This window comes from Cavia porcellus, unplaced genomic scaffold (assembly GCF_034190915.1).
Source record: "Cavia porcellus strain 051 isolate PalLab524CR breed Dunkin Hartley unplaced genomic scaffold, mCavPor4.1 scaffold_24, whole genome shotgun sequence".
Lineage (NCBI taxonomy): Eukaryota > Metazoa > Chordata > Mammalia > Rodentia > Caviidae > Cavia > Cavia porcellus.
In genome coordinates this window covers 47,601,984-47,624,828 of record NW_026947507.1, presented here as the reverse complement: position 1 = coordinate 47,624,828, position 22,845 = coordinate 47,601,984, and the positions used below count along the sequence as shown (strand labels likewise).

At 56.3% G+C, this 22,845-nt stretch overlaps 1 protein-coding gene across 9 annotated transcripts; it reads left to right on the top strand.

The window, feature by feature from the left end:
- The first annotated feature begins 2,585 nt into the window (after window positions 1-2,585).
- Window positions 2,586-22,429, top strand: Kbtbd11 (kelch repeat and BTB domain containing 11). Of its 9 annotated transcripts, none has more exons than XM_063235003.1 (4): window positions 2,586-2,832; window positions 13,661-15,915; window positions 20,093-20,173; window positions 21,281-22,429. In XM_063235003.1, exons 2-4 carry the CDS (start codon window positions 14,053-14,055, stop codon window positions 21,380-21,382), a joined length of 2,046 nt encoding a protein of 681 aa, XP_063091073.1. In that variant the 5' UTR covers window positions 2,586-2,832; window positions 13,661-14,052; the 3' UTR covers window positions 21,383-22,429. The 9 variants fall into 9 exon arrangements, with proteins under 9 accessions (XP_063091073.1, XP_063091072.1, XP_063091070.1 ...); XM_063235002.1 differs by having other exon boundaries at window positions 2,586-2,840; XM_063235000.1 differs by lacking the exon at window positions 2,586-2,832 and adding an exon at window positions 3,947-4,082.
- Window positions 22,430-22,845: the final 416 nt, after the last annotated feature.

Genomic DNA, 22,845 nt, shown 5'->3' with positions numbered 1-22,845 from the left:
CAGAAAGACTGGTGGTCTGTGCAGAAGACTCAGGTTTGTTTGCTTGGCGGTTAGGTTTCTGCTCACACATAAATGTAAGGAAGTCATCTGGAGCCCTCTGAACACTGGCAGCCCACTCCAGCCAGCTCGTGACACATGCACTGCCCCTCCACAGTGAGACCTTGCTCAGGAGAGACAGGACAGAGCAAAGTCGAGCCACCCACACTGCAAGCAGCAGCCTCACAAGGGTAGAGTTAGCATGATGGGGTTCTCTTTGATGTGCCATCCTCGGTGTGGCAGGGCCCCCGTCCAACAGGAGTCAGGCGGCACCAGCTCAGATTCTGAGCAGATCCTTAGCCCTGTGCCCACCTTGCAGGGAGCATACCCTGGTGAACTCAGCAGCAGGGACATAGCTTTGTGGCTGGAATTTTCTGAACAGTCTTTTCTTTCTGCAAATTCAAAACAAATCAGTCTGGAACGGACTGGAAGTAAAAGCTAGTAAACTGGTGCAGCACCCTGGCAGCTGCCCTATGGGAAGGATGTAGACCCCTTCCCCGGTGTCCCGGGGCTGCCACATACAAGATGGCCCTGAAGCCTGGAAAAGCCTCCCTGTGCTCTTTCTCGAGGCAGAAGTCTGCCATCAAGCCAGCAGGGCTGTGCTCCCTCCTTGTCACTAGCTCCTCTGACAGCCTGGTCCTCTCTGTCCTTGCCTCAGTCTCCCTGCATGTGGCAGCCTTTGTCCCAGTGCCTCTTCCTAGATGCACACCAGCCCTACTGGACAAGTCATCTTTCAGGTTGCAGGATACAGTGCAACCTGCAACAGTCTTCAAATTGGAAGGGGTTCACAGAGCAGGGGTGCTTTTCAGACCTCTGTGCGTCACATTCCACCACCCTGAGCACTCTCGAGGGTTTGCTATCTCTGAAGACACTCATTAAAGAAGACTGGAAAGTCACATTCTTCACAGTCCTTTTATTATTGGCAAGATCAGCAGTTTGTCTTTAACTGAGATCCTGTCTGGTGAAACCTTGCATGGCATCAGAGCTATTGCTAGTATTTTTGGTGGCAGCAACATGATTTAGAACAGATTTATGTGACAGCAAGATGTGGCCTTGCTGCCAAGGGGCTGGCACGATGGTGGACGCCTATTCATGGGGGTTCTCATGCTACCCAGCTGGTCCATCTGGGCCAGTGAGTTACGAACCTCAAGCTTGGGCATCTGACATATTGGGCTGCTTGAACAATCTTAAGAGGCGCCCTCCCCCAAAAAAGTTAAGCTCTGAGCTTAATTTTTTTTTTTTTTTTGGTCTTTTTCGTTTTTATCGGTACCAGGGATCGAACTCACGACCGCACACTTGCAAGGAAGGCGCTTATGCCGCTGAGCTAAATCCCCAGGCCCTCTGAGCTTAATTTTTAATTCAAAGCACAAAACATACCTCAGACTGGGGGAGTCAGAGTCAAGCGTGAGCCATGGAGGAGGCTGCAGACTTTGGTTCTTGTCAGCAACACGGAACCCAGCACTGGACCTTGGATTCTTGTTCTCAGGAGCTGCCCTACTTGGGATCTGCAGCCTGGATCTGGTCACTCATGTGGACAGGCAGCATTCTGTGTGACCATGGCCAGCCCTGCTCTCCTGAGTCAGGCTGCACTCAGAGCAGCAAGCCACCTCCACTGCTGGTGGAAACAGCCCCGCCACCTGGTATCTGGCAGAGCTGTAGCTGCACTGTGTGAAACCAGCAATCTTAACACATTCCTTAAAAATATTTTAAAATACCCATTAAACTTTCATGTCCTTTTTGCCAGTTGTGACATCTGTAATCCCACTTCTCTGGGCTGAGGAAAAATGACTGAAAGGCTGAGCCTCACCTGGACTATTTAGCAACTTAGTGAGACCTGTCTTAGAATAAACTAAAACAGGCCAGGAATGGAGCTCAGTGCAAAGGCCTTAGATTCAATCCCCAGTACTGAGAAAGTTATTTTAAGTGTATTTCTGGGGGGAAAAGTTTACTAGAATTAATGGTAGTAAACTAATCATTTACCAGCGTGGCAGCCATGATATTTATATGTCAAGGACTTACTGCCCCTTAGGATGGTGCTACAGGAAACCTAGGCCTGAATGCCTCTGACCCACGGTGGAAGCCCCAGGACAGGTCTGAAAAGTGCCCCCACCTCTTCTCTCTAGAGTGTGGGCAGCTTGCCCACTACAGTGCCAGTTGGGGGCAGCACGAAGCTAACTTCTATTTACAGGGTAGCAGGTGCACCTGTAGCCTGGTGCTGTCTGTGGTCTGCACGGCCAGAAGAAGGTGGCTGGTGCATGTGACACACGTGCGTGGTTGGCATATGAGTGCCACCTGTCCCCAGCAGTCTCGGGCACTACACCCTGAGCATGAGATTCTCCGGTGCTGGCCTCCAGAGTGCAGGAACAAGGATTTGGGGACAGAGCTACTCAGCATGCAGGAAGATGCTTCCTGGAGTGTGCAGGCGGAGCTCATGGGAGCCGCAACGCTGATGGGCAGGCAAAGGAGACGGCTTTCATCTCACACGGCACAGACAGAATTTTAATGGAACCAGTGAACCCCGTTCCCAACCAATCTATTTTTCCATGCCAAGGAGCTGGAAGTGCTTACAGCAGTTGGCTCCATTCCTGGCAGTTATTGGAACTTATTTGAAGGGGCCGGGCAGTGCATAGAGTCCTGTGGCCTGTTAAAAGCACTAGGCCAGCTTTCTGGGGCCCGGCAGAGGCACCTGCACCCCACAGGGATGCAGGAGAGCCCTCCCACGGAAGGAAGCTGGAGACGGTGGCCTCAGGCAACCTTCCTTTCCTGCACCTCCCAGGGACAAAGGCAGAGCCAGAGGTGAGCAGGTGAGCATTGGCCTGGGTGCACAGCTTGACAGTGTCCTTCCAGTGGGCCCAGTCCTGGGGGCACCATGGAAACACAGGAGGAGGCAGTGGAGAATCCCTGCCCAGACAGGCATGGAGGACAAGACCTTAGTCTTCAGCCCACCTGTCCTAGGCCGGCACTGCTGCCTCCAGGGCTCTGGCTGGGACAACAGCCAGTATCCACATCTAGACTAGAAAGCAGCATCCCCTGGCCAGGCCGGTGAACCTCGCTGCACCTTCGGGACTTTTGAGTCCACCATGCTCCCGGGCTCTTTCCAAGCCGGGAAAACTACAGCTGCCCATCCGTAGTCTTCCATCCCAGTTACTTCTGCCGTGCAGGCTTGTACTTCTGACCTGCAGGCTATACCTCAGGGCTCTTGGACTACCCTAAGGCAGGCGATTCAGTCACCTCCTTTCCTAGGCTTCAGATGAGGACCCAGGAGACTCTCTGCCCTGCTAGGTCGCAGCCCATTTTAAAAATAAGACATTTAAGGGTGGAAATACATGGTGGCACCCACACAATGACACATCTACTTAGTGGGGCAGGAGGGGGCAGTTGTTTTGCTTTTTCTTCCTTCTAAAAAATACCCATGGAAAGTCAAGTGTGCGCCAAGCACGAAATCCCAGCGTGCGGAGAGTAGGTGCCACTCTCCCAGACAGGGACATCCACAGGGACACGGCAGGCAGGGGAGTCCAAGAGCCCAGCCTAGCCCCCCACCTAGCCCCCCAAGCTTCTCTGCAAAGAACGGGGAGGGGGTGACAGCGAATGTGTTCTCCATCCAGGCGTAAGGGATGCGCCAAGACATTGGAGTAAACAAACCTCCTAATGAAGCTCTGTGGGGACTGACTGTTTCCCCATGAAGGAGGCTGTTTCTGCTAGAGTGTGCTGGCAAGTTTCCAACGCGGACAGCCCCAAGCTCCGGTCCCTAGCTCAGGCCCCGCGGCGAGGGGCGGCGAAGGGCACCGGGGCCAGTCCATTCGGGCTTCCGGAACCGCAGGACGGCGTCCAAGATGCTTAGCCTTCATTTTCACAAGCCCCGCGCCCCGCCCGCATCTCCGGCGCCCGCGGGTGGGCGGGTCGCGCGTGCCCGAACGGGGCGGGAGCGCGCGGAGCCGGCGGGGGCGGAGGGGTCCGCGGCAGCGGCGGTGGTGGCGGCAGCGCGGAGGCCTGGGGACCCCGACGCGCGGGCCTCAGCACGCGGACGCGGACGCGGCCTCGCACAGGTGCGGAGGGAGCGCGTGCGCACGCGCGGGGCCGCGTCCGGCTGGGCGCGCGTGGAGGGAGAGCGCGGCGGCGAGGTAGGGGCAGCGGGAGGCGGTGATCTGCCTGCACGGGTGGGGCGCGGGCGTCTCTCCGGATCCCTCTGGTTCGGGGACAATGAGGGCGCAGGACTCTGGGGGATGCGGCCGTAGAGCGGGCCGAGCGGGCTCCGGGTCCGGGCCGCGCCCCAGCCTCGCTGAACCCGGCGAACGGGATCCCTGCGGTCAGCACTGCTCTCGGCCGGTGCGTGGGCGCCGCACTCCAATCTGCGCCATACTCTCGGGGACCAGGTTCGGGGACCAACTTGGAGTGGGGGACAGGGACTGGGCCTGGGACGGGGTTGGGGCCAGGCCGCCATCTAGGCGCCAGGGCGAGGAGCCCGCTGCATGCCAATGAGGAGCTAACAACCCTGGTCCCCAAACTCCGCCTCCTTCCAGCCTCCCCGAGGGAGTCTCTTCCCGGAACCTGGAACTTCCTCTTGCCCAGCTGAAGGACCTGAAACAGCTCAGCGCCACAGGCGGCCCTGATCCAGTTCCCTGCTCGGCGCTCTCCATACCCTCTGCCCCTACCAGCAGCAGGTACCGGACCGAGTTAGGAGCGCCTCGGCCTCCCGACCTGAGCAGGCGGCTGCTGTAGTTAGAACCCTCGCCCTGGCGGTGGAGCCAGAGACACTAGGGCGCCCTCCTCTGTGGCCCTTGGCGGCCCCTGGGCGTAGCACACAGTCTTTGGGCCAGTTGTGGGCACCTGGCCATCGTGAAATTAGAAAGCACAGAGGATGCAGGATTTTGCTGACACACTTTAGGCAGTCTCGCGCTCTGGGGGGCAGAGGACAAGCAGCTGCAGGGATCTCAGGCCACAGGTCTCAGCCCTTGCCTCTGCTTGGTGCTACCTGGTGACCTTGGCCTCTGGTGTGGCCCTTGGGGCACTTTGCCAGGGAGGACTTGGACCTGTGGTTGGGCTTCACCCCGACAGCCCTGAACGTGACTCCACGCCAGCCCTGTCTGCTGACCCAGCTTCACGTGTTCAGCATGAGTCCTGACAGTGGCTTCAGGAAGCCAAAGGGCTTCTGTGTCCTGCAGTCTGCTTTCCTGTGTTTCCAGAGCTTTGCTGAATTCTGAAACAAAGAGCCATCTTGGTGGTGGGTGCCTGGGCTTGGGATCACATTTCAGTGCTTCCAAAATACCAACAGCAAGGATGGCTCAGTGATGACGGCTTCCTGCAAACCTGGAACCACTTAGGCTGCTGTGCTTCTTTGAGCCCTTAAGGCTGGGGTGGGTGGGCTCTGCTGTCACAGAGCCCGGCTGGCCACACAGGCCTTTCCCGTCACCAGCCTGGCTACCCTGCCCTGAGGTTCTGTAGTGGCCTCGAGTTTCTCATTTCTCTTGGAATTACTGTGATTATGCTGAAATTATACTTTTGGTGCCCAGCACATTGGCAAATATTGAGCATTAGACGTGTTTTAGAGCAGAATTAAAACTTTTTCGAGGTTACTTTTGGCCAGCAGCTGGGTTCCTGCAAGGAAAGTTCACAACTGAAAAAGAAGGTACTCTGAGTGGCCCCAGAACACCCCTCCCACCAGTGTGCAGTCCGGGCTGGGACAGCTGTCTGGAGGACCAGGCCTGGGCTCAGAAGTGGCTGACTCGCCTGAGGCAGGGAAATTTGTGCCCACACTGATGTGGCAGGGTATCCTGGGCAGCTGTGTCACCCTGCTCTGTCTCTGGGTCTCAATTCAGCAGGGTCCTGGAACCAGGCTTCTTCCTGGTGAATCTCAGAGGCCAAGGACTATGTCTTGCAGAAGCAGAGGTAGGTGGAAGTCAGGCCACCATCTCACAGTAGCCTGTCTTGGTCCTTGTGGTCAAGGGCTCCCTGACAAGGAGGGCAGGGACCTGCGTTGGGTTGCACCCCCTCCTACCACATGGGAAGAGCATGTGGCATGGACTGCTCTACAGGGTATCTCTGAGGACATAGTGTACCACTGCTGCCTGTTACACCAGAGTCCCACCCACCGTGGGACAGAGGCCAGCGCCCCTAGGTGCTCCCATCCTCTGTGGTACCTGATTCAGCTGCAGTTAGTCGGCATAGATGCTATCCACTGGAGTGAGGTGGAGTCTCACCACAGCCATAGAGGGGCCACCACTACCTCAGATTGCTCAGAGCTCCTGGAACAGAGGTACCAATGGCTCTGTGTGTACAGGGGGAGACAGATACTGATTGGTTAATTGGCTGATTATCAGCCTGAGGAATTGGCTCCTGCAGTGGTGGTGGTGCCAGGCCACACCTGCAGGCTAGCTGGTGGAGGAAGCCAGGTGCCACAGGTGCAAACTCATCTGGAGGCTTTGTCCTGTGAGGTGCTCAGTGCCGTGGTACTAAGAGGAACCCTCTGGTCTCTGGTGCAGGGTGAATTGGGTCTGTTCTCCAGGTTGGAGGGCTGCCAAGATAGCAATTCCCCCCCGCCCGGGGCTTACCTCCTCTGCACCGCACCCCACCTGCCCTTCTCTCATGGCAGCGTGAAGTCCTTCCCAGAATCCAGCAGATGCAGCACCATGCCTTGGACTTCAGCCTGCAGACAGAGCCCATATAAATGCCTTTCCTTGGAAAGGAGCCGTTTCTGGCATTTGGTTATAGCGGCAGAGGACAGACAACACGTTAGTTTGAGCTGTGCTGGAGGAGGACCTGCAGCCATCTAGGGCTGGAATTCCCTCTTCCTCGGGTGCCCTGATGGTTTCCTCTTAAAGCCACCAACTGATTGCACGAGGCCCACCTCTGCTTTACCCAGCATGCTGCTCTGAATGTTAATGTCACCTAAAATAACCACAGTACTTCAGTGGCACGAAGACTGGGGCCCCACACAGTATCTGGGGACAGTGGCCTTTCCTGGTGCACACATAAAGCTGAGTGACGAGAGACTGTGAGGTGCTGGCCTGCAGCAGTCCTCACCCAAGGCAGCTGATGTGACCATCCTGGTTCTGGGACCGAGGCCTGAACTTCTGGGGCCACCCTACAGTCATTCCTCCTCGCTGTGGCAATGCCTGTTGTATGCAGCTGGGCACTTTTCTTGGCAATGCCAGCTGGAGAGTGCAGCATCTATTCCATGGGGCCAGGGCTGGTGCCTTGCACTGCCCTGGGTTTCTGGGGCTCTGCCAGATTCATGCTGAAAAAAGCACCCCCAAGTCCCATCCACACAGGTTCCTCCTGACATCTGCAGGCTGCTGTAGAAACAGCTCTTGAATTTCTGAGAGTCCTCTGTTTGCCAAGAGGTGCGGCTGGGCCTTGGTGGCCTCTCTCTGACCACCTCAGGTAACCAGGGACCCCAGGGGAGGACCTGCCCGCCAGAGTTGGACACATCTTCTGTCCTGAAGCCTGCCTGGGAAAGAGTTTGTTTTCAGTCCAGCGTGGCCTGGCTCCTGATAGCTGAAAGGCATTCTCTGTGGGCCTGATGGTGATCACCAAGCAAAAACCTGCAGTAGATACAGCCAAGAATCAGAGCGAACCTTGGGGGAAATCACCTGGTCACAAAGGCCAACAGTGAGAGGAGATGGGAGCCAGGTGGCAGACACCTGAAGCCCTTACAGGGGGCACTATCACCTGGAGTAGAAACAGAAACACAGGGTCTGAGTTTCACCTCACCCTCAAGAACACCTGGCCCAAGGGGAAATCGGGGGTCCAGTCTGGACATGGTGTGCAGCTGGAAACTGGCAGAGAAGCTTGGGGGACGCAGAACCCAGGCAGAGCCCTGCTCATCCAGGGATGGCCTGATGTCTGGGGGTGGGCTTGGTCAGGAGGTTGACCCCCCAGGGTCAGTGGTGACCTCCAGGGCCACTCATGACCAGAGTTTGTGTCCCTGCCATCCTGCCAGCAGAGCCACACCTGGATCTGTGCTTTCCTGTCTCAGCCAGCTCTTGTGTGTGAGCCCTATTGCAGTTTGCTAGGGCAGGGCAGGACACACATATGGGTCTGTGGCCCCCTGTACACAACATCAGAATTGCCTTGTTGGCCTGCTGTCCTGAGGGGCCTGGAGGGGTTGCCTGGCAGGAGAGGTGGCACGCCCTCCATGTGGCCTTCCAGAGGGGCCCTGGAGGCAGTGGCCCTGACCCTAGGGTATTCACACACTATCAAGTACTACTGTGCCATAAAGAAGGACAAGCTTGAGGCATTTGCAGGAAAAGATTGGACCTTGAGACCATAATGTCAAGTGAAATAAATCAGACACAAGCTTAAATATTATATGGCTTCTCGTAGGTGAGAAACGCAAAATGTAAACAAAGAGCAAAATAAAAAATAGATAATAACCTTTGCACCTGGGAATGGGACCAAGACCTGGAGGGAGAGCAGGGAAAGCACCGTACAGGGTGTGTGTGGTCACTGCAGGATGGAGACCTTCACCAGTTCTAAGTGGTGTCTGAAATTGGCTTGGCACTGCAGCGCTGAGCCATCCCTCTGAATGCATGTGGTTGTTTCAGCAGGGATGCGGATCTGTCTGGAAACAGTTTGGTTCATTCTCGGTTTGCATGGCTGCACACAGGCCATCCTGGCCAAGCCCAGGACCCATTGGCCACACCTGCGCTGACACAATCTGAGCATCTGCTGCCCAGCGTGCCCACAGGGAGCCATTGCCAACAGGGTGCTCAGCCCAGGCAGCTTGTACTTCAACTGTGGTCTCCAGTCCTTGTCAGGGGGTCCCAGGGTTTCCAAGCCTGCCCTGAGTGATGGCTGGAAATGGACCTCACACAGTTGAGGATGGCGGTGTAATTTGTGTGCCACCTGTGCGCCTCTGACTTGGTGTGACCTGAGTGTTCATCTTCATGTCTGACTGTGTATTGATCTCAAGTCCAAACCTCGGGAAGGGCGGGTACTTGATTCACAGCTCTGGGTCACACTCAGAGAACTTGAGCATGGCTCACACATGCGCGTGCAGGACACGGGGACACTTGATTCATCTCCACGCTGTCCTGCAGTATCTCTAAGAGTCTGATGCCAGTGAGCTCCGTGGCCTTGTAACCGGAAACGCAGCTGGCCGAGCCACCCTTGCTTTGCTCTTGCTGTGTGCCAGGCTTGTTTGCTTCCTGAAGAGCAGCTCTTTTACCTCCCCTTTCTCATGGGGCAGCCTTGGTGTCACCATCAGCAACAGCTGGAAGCTTAGGCGTCACCAGGCCTGGTACTGTATTCGGGCTTGGGTGTGTGCTGCTGAGCCTCTGTTGGGACAGGGCTGGAGCTCACGCATCCCCATGGCTGTGGACCTGGTCCTCGGGGGAACTTTACTGAGGTGGCCTCTCCCCACAGGACAGAGCGAGGGGGTGCTAGGAGCCATCACCATTTCTGACTTGCAGATAACTGAGAGGGCGCTGATGGCCTGGGGTCTCAGAGCTGGGGGCAGAGGTCTTGTAGGCCTGGCTATACCTGACACACGGCATGCTGTCAGACAGTGACAGACCCAAGGTGTGCCTGTGGTGCACCCTCGTCATCAGGATCCAGAGTGCAGAGACCCGTGTACCCTGCCGGGATTCCACAGAGCCCTGTGCTGTCCTCTGCACACGCATGTGCAGGGGCTGGGTGGTTAGGAATCTGGCCTTATTCCTGTCCTCTTGGACGCTTCCTGCAGGGGAGTGTGGGGACATTTCCCATGCCCAGCAGGGCTCCACTGCAGACCCTTTGCAGGGTGAGGTATTTGGAGAAGGAATGACAAGCGACCACAGGACTCCTGACCCAGGAAAGCACCTCTCCATACAATGAGGACTGCCAGGGAAGCAGGACTCACCAAGTGGAGGGTCAGCGGTTGGAGGGTGACACCCTGGGCAGCGGGAGATGAGTACAGCTGAGAGACGTACTGAGACCTTAGGGCAGGGCTGTGAGAACATTTGCACACTGCTCTGCTTGGGACATTCACCTGACCAGCATGAGCCCTTCAGTAACTCCAAGAAGGCAGTGGCTGGGCAGCTGTGACTCTAGTCTCTGTCCCAGAATGAGCTGAGGGCCCAGTGCATGGACACAGAAGGACGCAGGAGCCCAGCAGAGTTGTCAGCTTCAAGTCCTAGCCCGTCCTAGCTTGGACTGTCGCTTGTCAGCAGCAGATGGGGGAGTCTGTCCTGGGCTTTGGTGTGCAGGGCAGGTGGGAACTGGGTGGCAGGGCCCTCGCCAGGCTCCCATGTCCCCTGCTGGGCCACTGTGCATGCAGCAGACTGGCTTCTCTCCTGGGGTGTCAGGCAGGCTGACCTCGTACAGCACTTGCTACGCGGCTGAATGTAAACCAACTGGTTCTGCACTCAGTAGTGGTCCTGAGCTTCCTCGAAAGTTTCTTTTCTCTTTCTCCTTTTGTGGTACTGGGTATTGAACTCAGGGCCCTGTGCACACTAGGCAAGCCCTCTTCTACTGAGCTACATCCCCAGCCCCTCACAAGTTTGCAAGACCAGGTTTCCTTATGTTTCCCGTATTACTACCGTTGTATTTTCCTTCTCAACCTCCTAACTGACGAGCTCCTGACTGACTACTAGATTCTGGGAGCTGGGGTCTCTTTGGTGCAGCAGGAATAGGCACCATACCCAGGTCACCAGAAGGCTGGTTTCGAAGCACCTTAGTCACACAGTCCATGAAAGCTTCCATAGTCTGCTAACTTAAAAAACAAATTTGGCTGCTACAACTATTTGAAAGGAAGATTATTTTTAGCAACTGGTGTTAGTATAATGGAGTATGCCGCTTGATTTTGAATATGCTAATATCCACGTCAAATGTGTAAGCTCATTTGACCTCATGCTTTTAGCTCATATGAACAATGAAGATATAGGAACTTAAGCACCTTTCTTTGTTTAGGCATTTTATATAAAGCCCAGAAGAAGTGTCTGTCCTGTAGGGAAAATGCACGCACATCACACTCGTCACAGCAGCTCCGCCATCCCTAACAGCAGCATGCATGCCAGGTCCTGTCTGTCACTCACTCCCCAAGTGGTACTGGGGACACAGTGAGGCTCATGTAGGCAAAAAACCCTGCCCAGTGCACAGCCACTGGGGAGTCTCATCATGGCACAGTAACAGGATGGGCAGCACCTCCTGGGGAACCAATCCCACAGCCACAGCAGAACAGGAGCCCTGTAGGAGTCCTGGCTCCCAGTCTATCTCAGCACTGTCTGACAGAAAGTACTGCTGTACTCTTGTTTTTAAATCTTGTAACTCTGGAAGCTGCTGCAGCTTAGGGTTACTCAGGAACACCATTAATTAAGTATTCCCAGTGGAATACAGTGGAATACACTGCAGGTCAGAGCTTGCTCCTGGGGCCCAGGTGGACACAGGCTATGGAGGAGCAGAGTTGGTCCCATCTGCACCCTGGGGGAGGTCAGATGCACAGCGGCAACTTCTCTGTCCATGTTAAGCTATAGTCACTAACAGATCACACTGGGGAGAAAAGGGGTCACTGAGACCTTCAGCAGCCTCATCCTGCTGGGCTCAGCCTCTTTTTGCAGGGCACCTGGAGACACCCAAGCAGCAGCTGCTCCCAGCACTAGGGAAAGGGCTTTCAGAAGTCAGTGCTGCCCCAAGGAAGGAGCCTTGCCACATGGCCCCCAGCCCTGCTCATGGTCAGTCGCTGCAGATCTTTGATGTGCCTGACGCTGGTGTGTCCATAGCCAGCTTTGTTGTAGCGAGGCTGAAGGGCACTGCTTGTCTGCTGGGTGACTGTGCAATGGTCCCAGCTGGGTCTTAGGAGCAGCTTCTTGGGTCAGCCCCAGGGAGACTGCAGCTGGGCCATGCCCAGCCCACTGGACTCTGCCTCCTGCATGACACTGAAGCCACACTGCTACCCAACCAAGTTCAGGCCAGCAGTGTGAGCTCAGGCTGGGACAGCAGTGATGAGCTCGGCAGGCCCACATTGGGAGGTGGCTGAGCTCAGCCTGCCCTTCCCCCTGAGTGGCAGTAAGCGCCAGTTCCATGCCTGGAAGCCTCCTTCCTGGACAGCACTGATGCCTGCCCAGGCCTCTGCCAACACCCAGAAGCCCAGGACACAGCTCTTGCTTGGCTACTTCAGTAGCCAGAAGATGACCCTACAAAGCGTTGGGGCATGCTCTCACCTGAGTCTACAGTGCTCAATGGTGGTGGTCCCGGGTTGAGCCTGCAGAGCCTACTTCACTGTGTGCTCCCTGCAGCTCTGGTAGTCGTCCAGCCAGAGAGCAGGGACATTCTGAGACCCTGGCTGGATCAAAGGGAGGAAAAGCATCCTGTGTGATTTCTAAGGCCTGGGTCCCTGAAGCTGTGCTAACAGAATGAGCAGTCATACACCAGCTCTGCTTTATGTACACTGAGGTTCCTGTGTCCTAACTCACGGTTATGTCCTAGTTTGTATCTGTCCCTTTGGAATCTGTGAGGAACAAAGGGCCCTGAGGCCCAGGGTGTCCTGCACTTCATCTCCCGTGTGCATTCTTCTATCCTCGTGCTGTGGCTGGACGGTGCCTGTTGAGTCAGTCATAGCTAAGTCTACCCACGACGGTGTCATGACCCACTTAGCATACCCTGTGACCAGTGCTCCAGAGTCTGAAGGAGCCCTGGACACTGCCCTGCACAGTGTGGCTGAAGACCTCGGCAGGCAGGGAAGAACTGAACTCATCCTCCGTTTCCTGCTGAAGACAGCTTTCCCTGCTGAGAGTAACAAGGAAGCGCTTCCTGCAGCTTCTCCCTGGGTGTCTGTGGGGCCTAGAGTGGTGTCCAGAGAAGTAAACATCGGATTCTGGAGGAAGGACCTGAGCACCATCTCACCTGGCTTGTCCAAGGCGGGTGCACATTCCTTTTAGACATTGTACCGAGTCATTGCTGGGAGCCGACATAGGAGGCTTCTCTAGGTCAAGTGGCCACTAGCACCTGCTCACCTTGCAGACATTCTGTGGTTGTGCTGCGTGGTTCCACAGTTCCCTGCCAGGCTCCCCTGCCTTCTGTGCCCTCTCTCCAGTTTGGCTTTTTCCTTTCATATCCAGGTGGTTGGGTGATGGCTTCTATGAAGTTTTCAGAGATGTATTTCTAAGAAGCACCAATCAGACACAGCAAGGGAAGCCCCTGGGGTCCTCGCTGAAGTGGGCCGCAGTGCATTGTCCCTGTGCCCCCCCCCCCCCAAATGCTTGCTTTAACCCAATCTGAGCTGGCTGGCTAGGAAAGCCCAGAATGCCGTCCCATGTACTAGACTGCAGGGCCCAGCTGTGCTGCCTTGCTGTAGGGTTTCTCGCTTTGGCTAGTGTGCTGCTGGGTGGAAACCCGGAAGCTGCTGCTGTCTGGCTGCTGCAGACCACAGGACTAGCAGTTTTGTTCAGCTCCACCTGTGTGTTTAAGGCTGTGTTTGGGAACACCTTTTGCTTGCACTGGGCTCTCCTTAATCTGCATTTGGAGAGAAGGGAGGGAATACTAAAAACACAGTTGTCTAGCAGGGAGAATCTGCCATGCCCTTGACCACCAGAACTGAACCTGCTCTCTGGAACCCGGCTGGGGGGACTTTGGTAGATTCTGTTGACATCACATCCATGAGCCCAGGGAACAATGCAAACTCAAACCCTTTTTTCTCTCCTACAAACAGGAAGAACATGAATGGTTCGGAAATGCTGCTGCCTGACACAGGAAGTTGGGAGGGCTCCTGGTGACAGATGAAGAAGGCTGCAGAGGTGTGCAGTCATCACTTCCTGGCACCATCTGACCGGTGCGGTATGGTCTCCCCAGGTAACTGGCGTGGGTGCCTTCGGCCAGAGCCCAGGACACAGGATGCCCTCCTGCTGACTTCTGCCTTAATGTGAATGAGTCACAAGGGACAAGGTCTGTGTGGCCAGCCCTGTGTAAACACCTGAAGGGCACGCCCTCCTCCAAGGACAAGGGAGGCTGGGTAGGGGAGAAAAAAGTGGACAGAAGTGGAATCTGATCCAGTGCCAGGAAGCCTGTGACAGGAAGCCAGGCGGCTGCAGGATTTGGCCCACCATGGAGAACGCAGTGGCTTGCGTCCTCTGCCCAGGAGAGGACAGCGCTCGCGGGGCACCAGGAGAGGGCAGCCTGCTGCTGCAGGACACGACCGCAGGGGAGGGCTCTGCATCTGCGTCTCTGTCCCAGTCGCAGGCACAGACACCCTGCAGTTTGCGCGCGTCCCTGTGTTTCAGCTCTGGGGAAGAGTCCCCGCCGCAGTCGAGCACCGCTGCCTCTCAGGACTCCGCGGCATCCCCGCCCTCACGCGTAGTACAGACGCAGTGGGCGGTCAGCAGCGCGAGCGCCCTGTCGCTAGAGGAGCCTGTGTCGCAGGAGGATCCTGTGTCCCCGGAGGATCCCGCGCGCCTGGAAGAGCTCCTGTCCCCCCAGGACCCTGAATACCAGGAGGAGCCTGCAACCCCTGAGCCCGCGCGCCAGGAGGGGCTTGTAGCGTCTTTGGAAGAGCTCGGGGAGCCCCCGCCTGTGCCCTCCGGTGACGGGTCTGTGCACGGGGAGCCTGACCTGGTGCTCGAGGTGTGCGGCTACCGGCTGCGCGCGCACAAGGCTGTGCTGGCTGCGCGCAGCGACTTTTTTCGTGCACGCGCGTCGCGGGACGTGCTGCGCGTGCAGGGCGTGAGCGCCGAGGCGCTGCGCCTGCTGCTGGCTGACGCCTACGGTGGGCGCATGGCGGGCGTGCGCCCCGACAACGTGGCCGAGGTGGTGGCTGGGGCGCGCCGCCTACAGTTGCCTGGGGCCGCGCAGCGCGCCACCGACGCCGTGGGGCCGCAGCTGACTCTGGACAACTGCTACGAGGTGTTGAGCGCAGCTAAGAGGCAACGGCTATCTGAGCTGCGCGACGCCGCCTACCGCTTCATGAGCGACCGCTACCTGGAGGTGCTTCGGGAGCCCACCGTCTTTGGGCGCCTGTCCGGTGCCGAGCGCGACCTGCTGCTCCGCCGCCGCCTGCGAGCCGGCCGCCCTCACCTGCTGGCCGCCGCGCTTGCGCCTGGGCCGGCCGGGGAGCGCGCCGGGAGCCGCCCGCAGAGCCCCTCGGGGGATGCGGACACGCGCGGGGATGCGGCCGTTTACTGCCTGGAGGCAGGCGGCTGGCGCGCGCTCACGCGGCTGCCCGAGGGCGCGGCTGCCCGCGGCTGTGCCCTGTGCGTGCTCTACAACTACCTCTTCGTGGCGGGGGGCGTGCTCCCCGCGAGCCCCGACGGCCGCGCGCGCCCCTCGGATCGTGTCTTCCGTTACAACCCGGCCACCGACCACTGGGCTGCCGTGAGCCCGCTGCGCCAGGCGCGCTCGCAGCTGCAGCTGCTGGCCTTGGACGGTCACCTCTACGCTGTGGGCGGCGAGTGCCTGCTCAGCGTGGAGCGCTACGACCCTCGTGCCGACCGCTGGGCAGCCGTGGCGCCACTGCCCCGGGGTGCCTTCGCCGTGGCACACGAGGCAGCTGCCTGCAATGGCGAGATCTACGTGTCCGGGGGCTCGCTGTTCTACCGCTTGCTTAAGTATGACCCTCGGCGCGACGAGTGGCTTGAGTGCCCGTGCAGCCGCAGCCGCGAGCGTTCGGCAGACATGGTGGCGCTCGATGGCTTCCTCTACCGCTTCGACCTGGGCGCGGCGCGCGGAGGCGAGGAAAGTGCGGCGGGGCTAGGCGCCGTCAGTGTGTGGCGCTACCACTGTCTGGCCAAGCAGTGGAGCCCCTGTGCCGCAAGCCCACCGCCCTGCGCGCCTAGCCTGCAGTCCTTCCGCTGTGCTGCACTGGACGGCGACATCTACTGCGTGAGCCGTGCGGGCACCTGGCGCTTTGTGCATCCACGCGATGGCGAGCCCGACGGCCACTTTGAGCTAGAGCCCCTCGCGGGAGCCCTGGACGTGCGTGGTGTGCTGGTCCCTTTTGTTCTCAATCTGCCAGAGCAGCCTTCGGACCCTGGGGAGCAGGGAGCTGCCTAGGTTGGGCAGCCAGAAGATGGCCCTGGGGCTGGGGTCTCAGGCAGGAAAGGGGGTGGAGGAGAGGGAGAGAGAGTAGGGAGGGCTGCTACCCTCTGTGGCCTTGGCCTGCGATGTAGACACGTGCTGTGAGGGTAGGTGCTTTGCAGTCTGTTCTGTTGTAAGCACCATTGCTTCTCTCTTATGCAGTTCTTTCTGCTTCTGTTTGCTTAGTGGGGCCCATGGTGTAAGGGGTAGGATGTGAGCAAATGGCCCCGGACAAGAGGCACGGGCTGCCTACATGTGGAAGTGGGGCTCACATGAGCTCGGGGTACACCGAGGGGCCCAGGTGCGCTCCAGCCTGCTCTCCTGCGAGATGAGGGGCTGTGGACCTGCCCCGGGGGCTCCTCTCACTGAAGTTTCTCACCATTCTGGCTTTCTGTTTCACTTTGGCTTGAGACTTAAAAGCATAATCGATGAGCTCTGTGATTTAGTAAAAACTCTTGCTGCTGTCTGCTCAAGTTTGTGGACTGACAGGTATTTGTGGTGAGGTCCATGGTCACCAGTGTGATGTAGTGCCTGAGCAGTGGAGGCCTGGGGGGTACAGTCAGTCCCTGCTGATGCAGGATATGGGTGAGCACCAGTGATAGCCCTGTGGCTGCCATCCTGGGTCTCTGGTGAGGAGATGTCCAGCCAGGCAGACCAGTGGCTGCATCCTGCAGGAGGCCGGACCTGCTCGCTGGCCACTGCTGTTAGGAGGTGCTAGAAGGTACACTGTTGCTCAGAGGAGCCTTCTGCAAACAGCACAGACACACTTTGCATTCGAGTTTGAATTGCATGATTCTGATTGCGGGTCTGGATTATGAATCCAGTTCATTTTTTTTTGCTCTAAATGGTGAGGATTCTTTGAGATGAACACACTGAGAACAGACATGAGCGTGGTTTGCTTGTTACCTGGTGGTGGGCATTGGCATCTCTGTAGAAATCAGTGGGTAATTGGGAAATCGGGTGCACTTCCTGGACAGTTTATGGTTGTGAAAGGTCTCTGCTAAGTTAAGTGTGTTTAGAAATGGTCAGCTCGACTCGCATGCATAACCCGGGGGTGGAATTTAGGGTTTTGGCCAGTGTTTTCTGGGGGCTTGTAAGCTTGCTGTGATTATTCATGAGCCAGGAGGATAGGTTGGCTGCCTGGTTAATCATCTTAGGAAAGAAAAACAGACTTTGCTTGCCTAACTTTATTGTCCTTTTATAGCAGTATGCTGGAGAAATGGGAGTAGAAGAAATAGGTAGAGAAAAGGAAACAGATAATGCTGTTTTAAGGAAAGTACATTTTATATTGTTGTGATTTTTTCTGTAGAATTTTATTACAGATGCTAAAAGTGTTTTTATATGAAATGGATTCAGACTAATATTTTCGTTCTTTAATATCAAGTCCACGCAATACTCTCGATAGGGCATTTCCCAAGGAGTCTTGCTGGGGTGTTCACTGTTGGGACAGTGGCCACGGAGAGGACAGGGAAATGGCGCTGGTTAACCACTCGGCACCATGCTGGAGATGCCCTGCCTGTTACTTTCACTTCTCTGAAGCGAACAGTGCCTGCTGCAGTCAGCAGATCCTCCTGTGGGCCCTGGGATCCCGGGGGCTCCTGAGATCTCGTGCAGGAAACCTGAGGGGCGGGAGGGATTATCATTACCGCCTGTTGTGCAAACAGGTAGAATAGTATGTATCAGATTTCTAGACAGTAATAAGCTGATGAAAATGGGATAAGAGGCCCTGGCAGGTCACAGCACCATTGGATTTTGTTTTGGGGCCAGCCGCTGGGTGTGGATGGAGCAAGGTCTGTGCTCATCAAACTATCGGAAAAGCCACATCCACCAACTACAGATCTGGGCACTGTGGGGGAGGTGGCCTGCTGGGACAAGCCCCCTGGTGTCCAGCTGGGCTGGCCCTGTCCCAGGACAGTGGGAGTGGACATGCTCATGGCTCCAGGCAGTGATTGGAGAGGGCCAGTGTGTGTGCAGCTCTGGTATCCCCAAACAGAGCCCATCGCAGAGAGAAGGCCATGCACCCGAAGCTCAGCTTCCCAATTAGCTGTCAGCCAGACATCCCCTGGGACCCACAGGAAGGTGCTGTGTGCTTTTTTATTTCTGGTCCGTTGTCACGCTCTGGCCTGAGATCTTGTCCACACCAGCCACAGTGCCCTCTCCTTTGCCTTTAGGAGAATGAAACTCGCTGTGGACATTCCTTTGCAACTTAGTTAAAACTCATTACCAGTTTTACTGTGTATTCTAAGCAAGCAGAGGATCATCTGTTCCACTTCTGTTAATTTCTAGTGTGCTTTAGTAATTCTGGTCTCAGGAAACTTCCTGTGAAATGCGGAAGCAGGCTGGCTGTTTTTGAGGTTTTTTGCTTTGAGCTGAAGCCAGGATCCCACAATCACGCGTGGCCCCTCCCGCCTTGCTTTCTGTAGGTGTTTTCCTTAGCTTTCAGGAAGTTCTATTTTGAAGTTAAATGCCGGTTTTTTTAACTTTCCCCTTTCCTCCAGAGTATTATTCTCAGAAGACTGATGACTTGAGCTAAAACTGTGCACATTCTAGGTGCACCTGGCTTTCTCCCTGCAATCACAGCCTTTGCGCTTCCCCACGTCCGCCAAGGGGCCTAGACCTCACAGAGTTGATTTGAACAGCTCTGCGGGCTGACTGGAGGTGAAGGAAAAGTGTGGGTGTGCTTTACATGCGGGTGAAGCTCCACCAGTGCTTGGTGAATCGCTAATAGGCACTAACTAGAACTCACTGGCTGTCTTTTGTCACGATGAGCTGTTTAAGATAGAGTTCCAGCCTGCTCTTCCGTGTGTGTAGCTAATGTGTTTACTAATGCTTGAGTTTTAACCTCCTGAGCATCAATGCTGTAAAACCTCATGTGTGTCAACATGTGCAGAATGAAATAAAGCGTGTGGAAGAGGCCCGTGTTCCTGGAATCTGTCTGCTTCCTGCTTGTGAGAACAGGCTGGGTCTCCCCGCGAGTCAGTGGAGGGTTCACAGGTGGACAGGCATTTCTCAGATGCAAGTGCCCCAGCATCCCAGCCCACCTGTTCCCTGCTTGGCGGGACCCCTGAGCCCTGCTGTCTGAGGCAGAGCTTGTCTTCCCAAGGGTACCTGTGCTGCCTGGGTCTGGTGATGCTGGTGTGGCCTTGGGATTGGGGGGAGGAGGATGTTTGGGACCCTGAGGGCCCAGCCAGGGGGCTTCCTGTGCCACCTGGGATTTGGGGAGCACTGGGGTACCAAAGACAATAGGGGGCAGCACCCTGCTTTCCCTTACGCTGGGGGTTCTGTGCTATGGGGGGGCGGCGCTCTGGCCACGGGTTCTGGCCCAGGCGTTGTACAGAGTGCTGAGCTGCAAGAGGAGCAGGGTGCAGGCGCAGGCTGTTCTAATGAGGCCGAGCTGGTGAGGGGTCCCTAGCAGTGAGCTCGGCAAGACATCCAAACCCAGAAAACACGGGGTTGCACCTCAGGTGCCTGCACCCTCCTGGCAGCGTTGGGAAGCACCCCTGAGCACCAGCTATGTGGCCTGGTCCCCAGTAAGTGGCAAATAGCAGAACAAGCTCAGCAGCTAAGCAGAAGAGGCCCAGTGGCAACTGCCACCAGCAGAGCCTGGCACAGGCACAGCATGGGTTCTGCTGCAAGCTGGGTGTCGGCCTGTGCAGGCCCGAGATCTCTCCACTGGAGGGGACAGCGCACTCCCAGAGAGGGGAGAGGTGGGTCCCAAAGAGGGACCAGGCTGTGACGCGCTGCTGCTGCATGTCACCATCGCCTGTGGTGAGCTTCTCTGAGCCTGATGGAGGCCCAGCCCCGCACTGGGGTGAGAGGGAGGGCAGGGGCTGTGTGGTTCAGCAGACCCAAGATGCAGACTTGGGCTGTGTTGGGTCACAGAGGACAGGGCTGCTCCTCTAATGGCGCTGTGTGTCCGGCAGTTCTGTGGCTCAGATCTGAGAGCAGAAGTGAAGCGCAGTGTTTAGGCATGCACAGGAAGTCCCCGGCGGGGTTGGGAGGGCAGCAAGGAGAAAGCCAAGTGCTGTGGGACTCTTGCTTCCCTGTGGTCTCATTTTCTTCTTGCTCACCCCAGGAGACGACACCTGACTGCATCTTCTCCTGGCAGCCCGAGTGCCACCAGCCTGTTCCATGCCCCATTCTGGGGTACATGAAGGTCTGTTGTGTGGTGTCCTGTGCTACCCTCGGCCTGTACACCCATTCCTTGAGCTTCATCCCATGTGAGTTCTGTGCTCACAAACACAGATGCCAAAGCCAAGAGAATGGGGTGACTGTGGTCCTTTGCAGATTGACGGGGATGAGCAGCCACTGTGGGACTGGTGGGGGCCAACAGCAGGCAGGCACAGGTTGTGGCAGTCATCGTCACGTGTGGTTCCTGTGGTCAGATCCTGAGCATGGGGATATCACAGTATTTGGTGGAAGTCATAGAGACGTCAGAAACCCAGAATTCTCTGATACAGAAGCCAAAAATTCTAACTTTTAGACCAGTTTTAGGGGTACAGAAACTGGGGGGGGGGACAGAGAGTTCCCTGCCTATCCCCAGCCACCTGCATGAGTTCCCAAAGAGGGGACCTCACAAAGCTGTGGATGCACAGGTGCATGGGTGTCAGTAGCAGCCACAGCACCTGTGGGCTCTGAACTGTACATTAAGTGATGGCTGAGTGCCCACAGATGTGTCAGGGCCTCTGCTGCAGCTGGGGGATCATCAGGTGCCTCGAGGGGGTGACAGGATGTACCCGCTGGGTCACCTGAGCTCTGGGACACACTCACAGACTCCCTGCACTGAGCCTGGCAGGAGCATTCAGTGGGTTTCAGAGACGTGGCTGGGGTCTTGGCCCCTGAGCCACCTGCCTGCCCTGGTGCCACTGTGGCCCCTGCACACCCGAGTTCCTCCCTCTCCTCGCCCTGAGGCAGTGCTGCATGGCTCAGGCCACCCCTCTGTGCTTCCTGGGGGCCTCAGGGAACCACAGTGTGAGAGTGGTCAGCTCTTCACAGGTGTTTTCACTCATAGTTCCTGGCAGAGTTTGGTAATGCCACTGTGCTTACCTTGGAGACTCAGTATTTCCTTCACCTACCAGTTAGATCTTTTGTGGAATGGTTGTCTTTGACTCAAGTGTCTATTCATTTTTCCCCTGATAATTTCCTACTTGGGGATTAATCTTAAACATCTTACCAGTGAAAATGTATCTGTCAACAGTAGTATATAATGGATAACTCTCATTGCCAAGTTTTCTTTCCCATTTTTTTTCTTTTTTCAATACAGGGAATTCAACCTAGGGCCTTTACGCTGAGCTACACCTCCAGCCCTTCCTTTTTCCTGAGACAAGGCCTTACTAAATCACTAAACTGCCCAGGTTGGGCTTGAATTTGTGATCCCCCTGCCTCAGCCTTCCAGAATGCTGGCCTGTGCCACCAGGAGTGACTGCCAGATCCGCTTATAAAAGGAAATGCTGTATTTTATAGAAGAAACTCCTTTCTGAACACGTTGCTTTAATTCATTCAGCTGAATAGACCTATGCTCCAGTCAGCCAGGAGGATGCCCACGGAGCCTGCGCCACACAGAACAGGGAGCCAGAGAGTGCTGGCAGACCCGGGAGCACTGGGGGCAGGCGCCTTTCCCAACATGTCGCCCTGGGCCTGAGAAAGTGATGCCACATGCAGGAACCATGGAGGGAGCCCAGCGAGATGCTAAACAGCACTGGGAGAGACCTCGTGGTCACGGCTGTGTCGGATCCTGGAGAAACTCACAGCACAGCTGTCCACGCGGACAGGGACAGCAAGTGTGAGGGTCACATAGACAGGCACAGGGTAGAGGCCAGCCTGAAAGGGGACCTCAGTTTTCACACTCAGAAGTGAGCACCACAGTGAAGTACAAGCCACCATCGAAAATGGGTGATTCAAAGAAAATTTTATGCCTTTCAAGAGCTGGCAAATAACACCATGCAATTTACTGAGCACATGGGGTCCACCCTTTGAGGGAGATTCTCATGATGATCCTCAGGGACATAATCCTCCTGAAATCCTACTTCCAGCTCGCACATGTTGTCTGCCCTGTTTCTTCCGTGTGTGCGCGTGGGTGTGTGTTTATAGAACTGGAGTTTGAACCAGGGCCTTTCTACTGAGCTGCACCCCCAGATGCTACTTTTATTTTGAGACAGGGCGCTAAGTCCCTAGGTTGTCCACACTGGGCTCAAGCTTGTGATCCCCCTGCCTCAGTCTCCCAGAGCACTGGGATTACAGGCCTGCTCCACACGGTGCACATGTTCTGGCATCCTCCTAGCCAAGGCCGGGTGCGTGGATGAGTTTCCAGAACTCTGGGAGAGATTAGGGAGCCCAGTTGCTTAGAAAGACCAGTGAGGACATTTTAAGCTCCTTTGTATGCTGAAAATTTGGTGTTAACCATCATTGTTCAGTCTGATTATCTCTTCCACTTTATAATCCGTAAAATCCTTAAAGCAGGGGCAGTATGGTCTTGCATGTGCAGTATAAGGGCAGAGACTGGCACATGGGGACAAGGAGCTGTCCCAGAAATGCACATTCTGCCTGGCGTGTGTGTTCTCAAAGGCAGAGGTTCAAGACAGCGGACGCCGTGGAGGAAAGCAGACAGCTCACTTCAAGCCAATGTGACGAGAACGTGCTCCTTGCGGTGGGGTCCACTGGGTCCCCTCTTGCTGCACAGTTGCCATGGCCTGGACATGTGACGGGACTGTGCCATTTTCCTGGGGCATGAGTGAGGCAGCCTCGCATGGTGGCCACGCACCTGCACACTGACCCTTGTGGGCGGTCTCTCCACTGTCACCCAGAGCAGCTTGGTGGCCATGGCTGGGA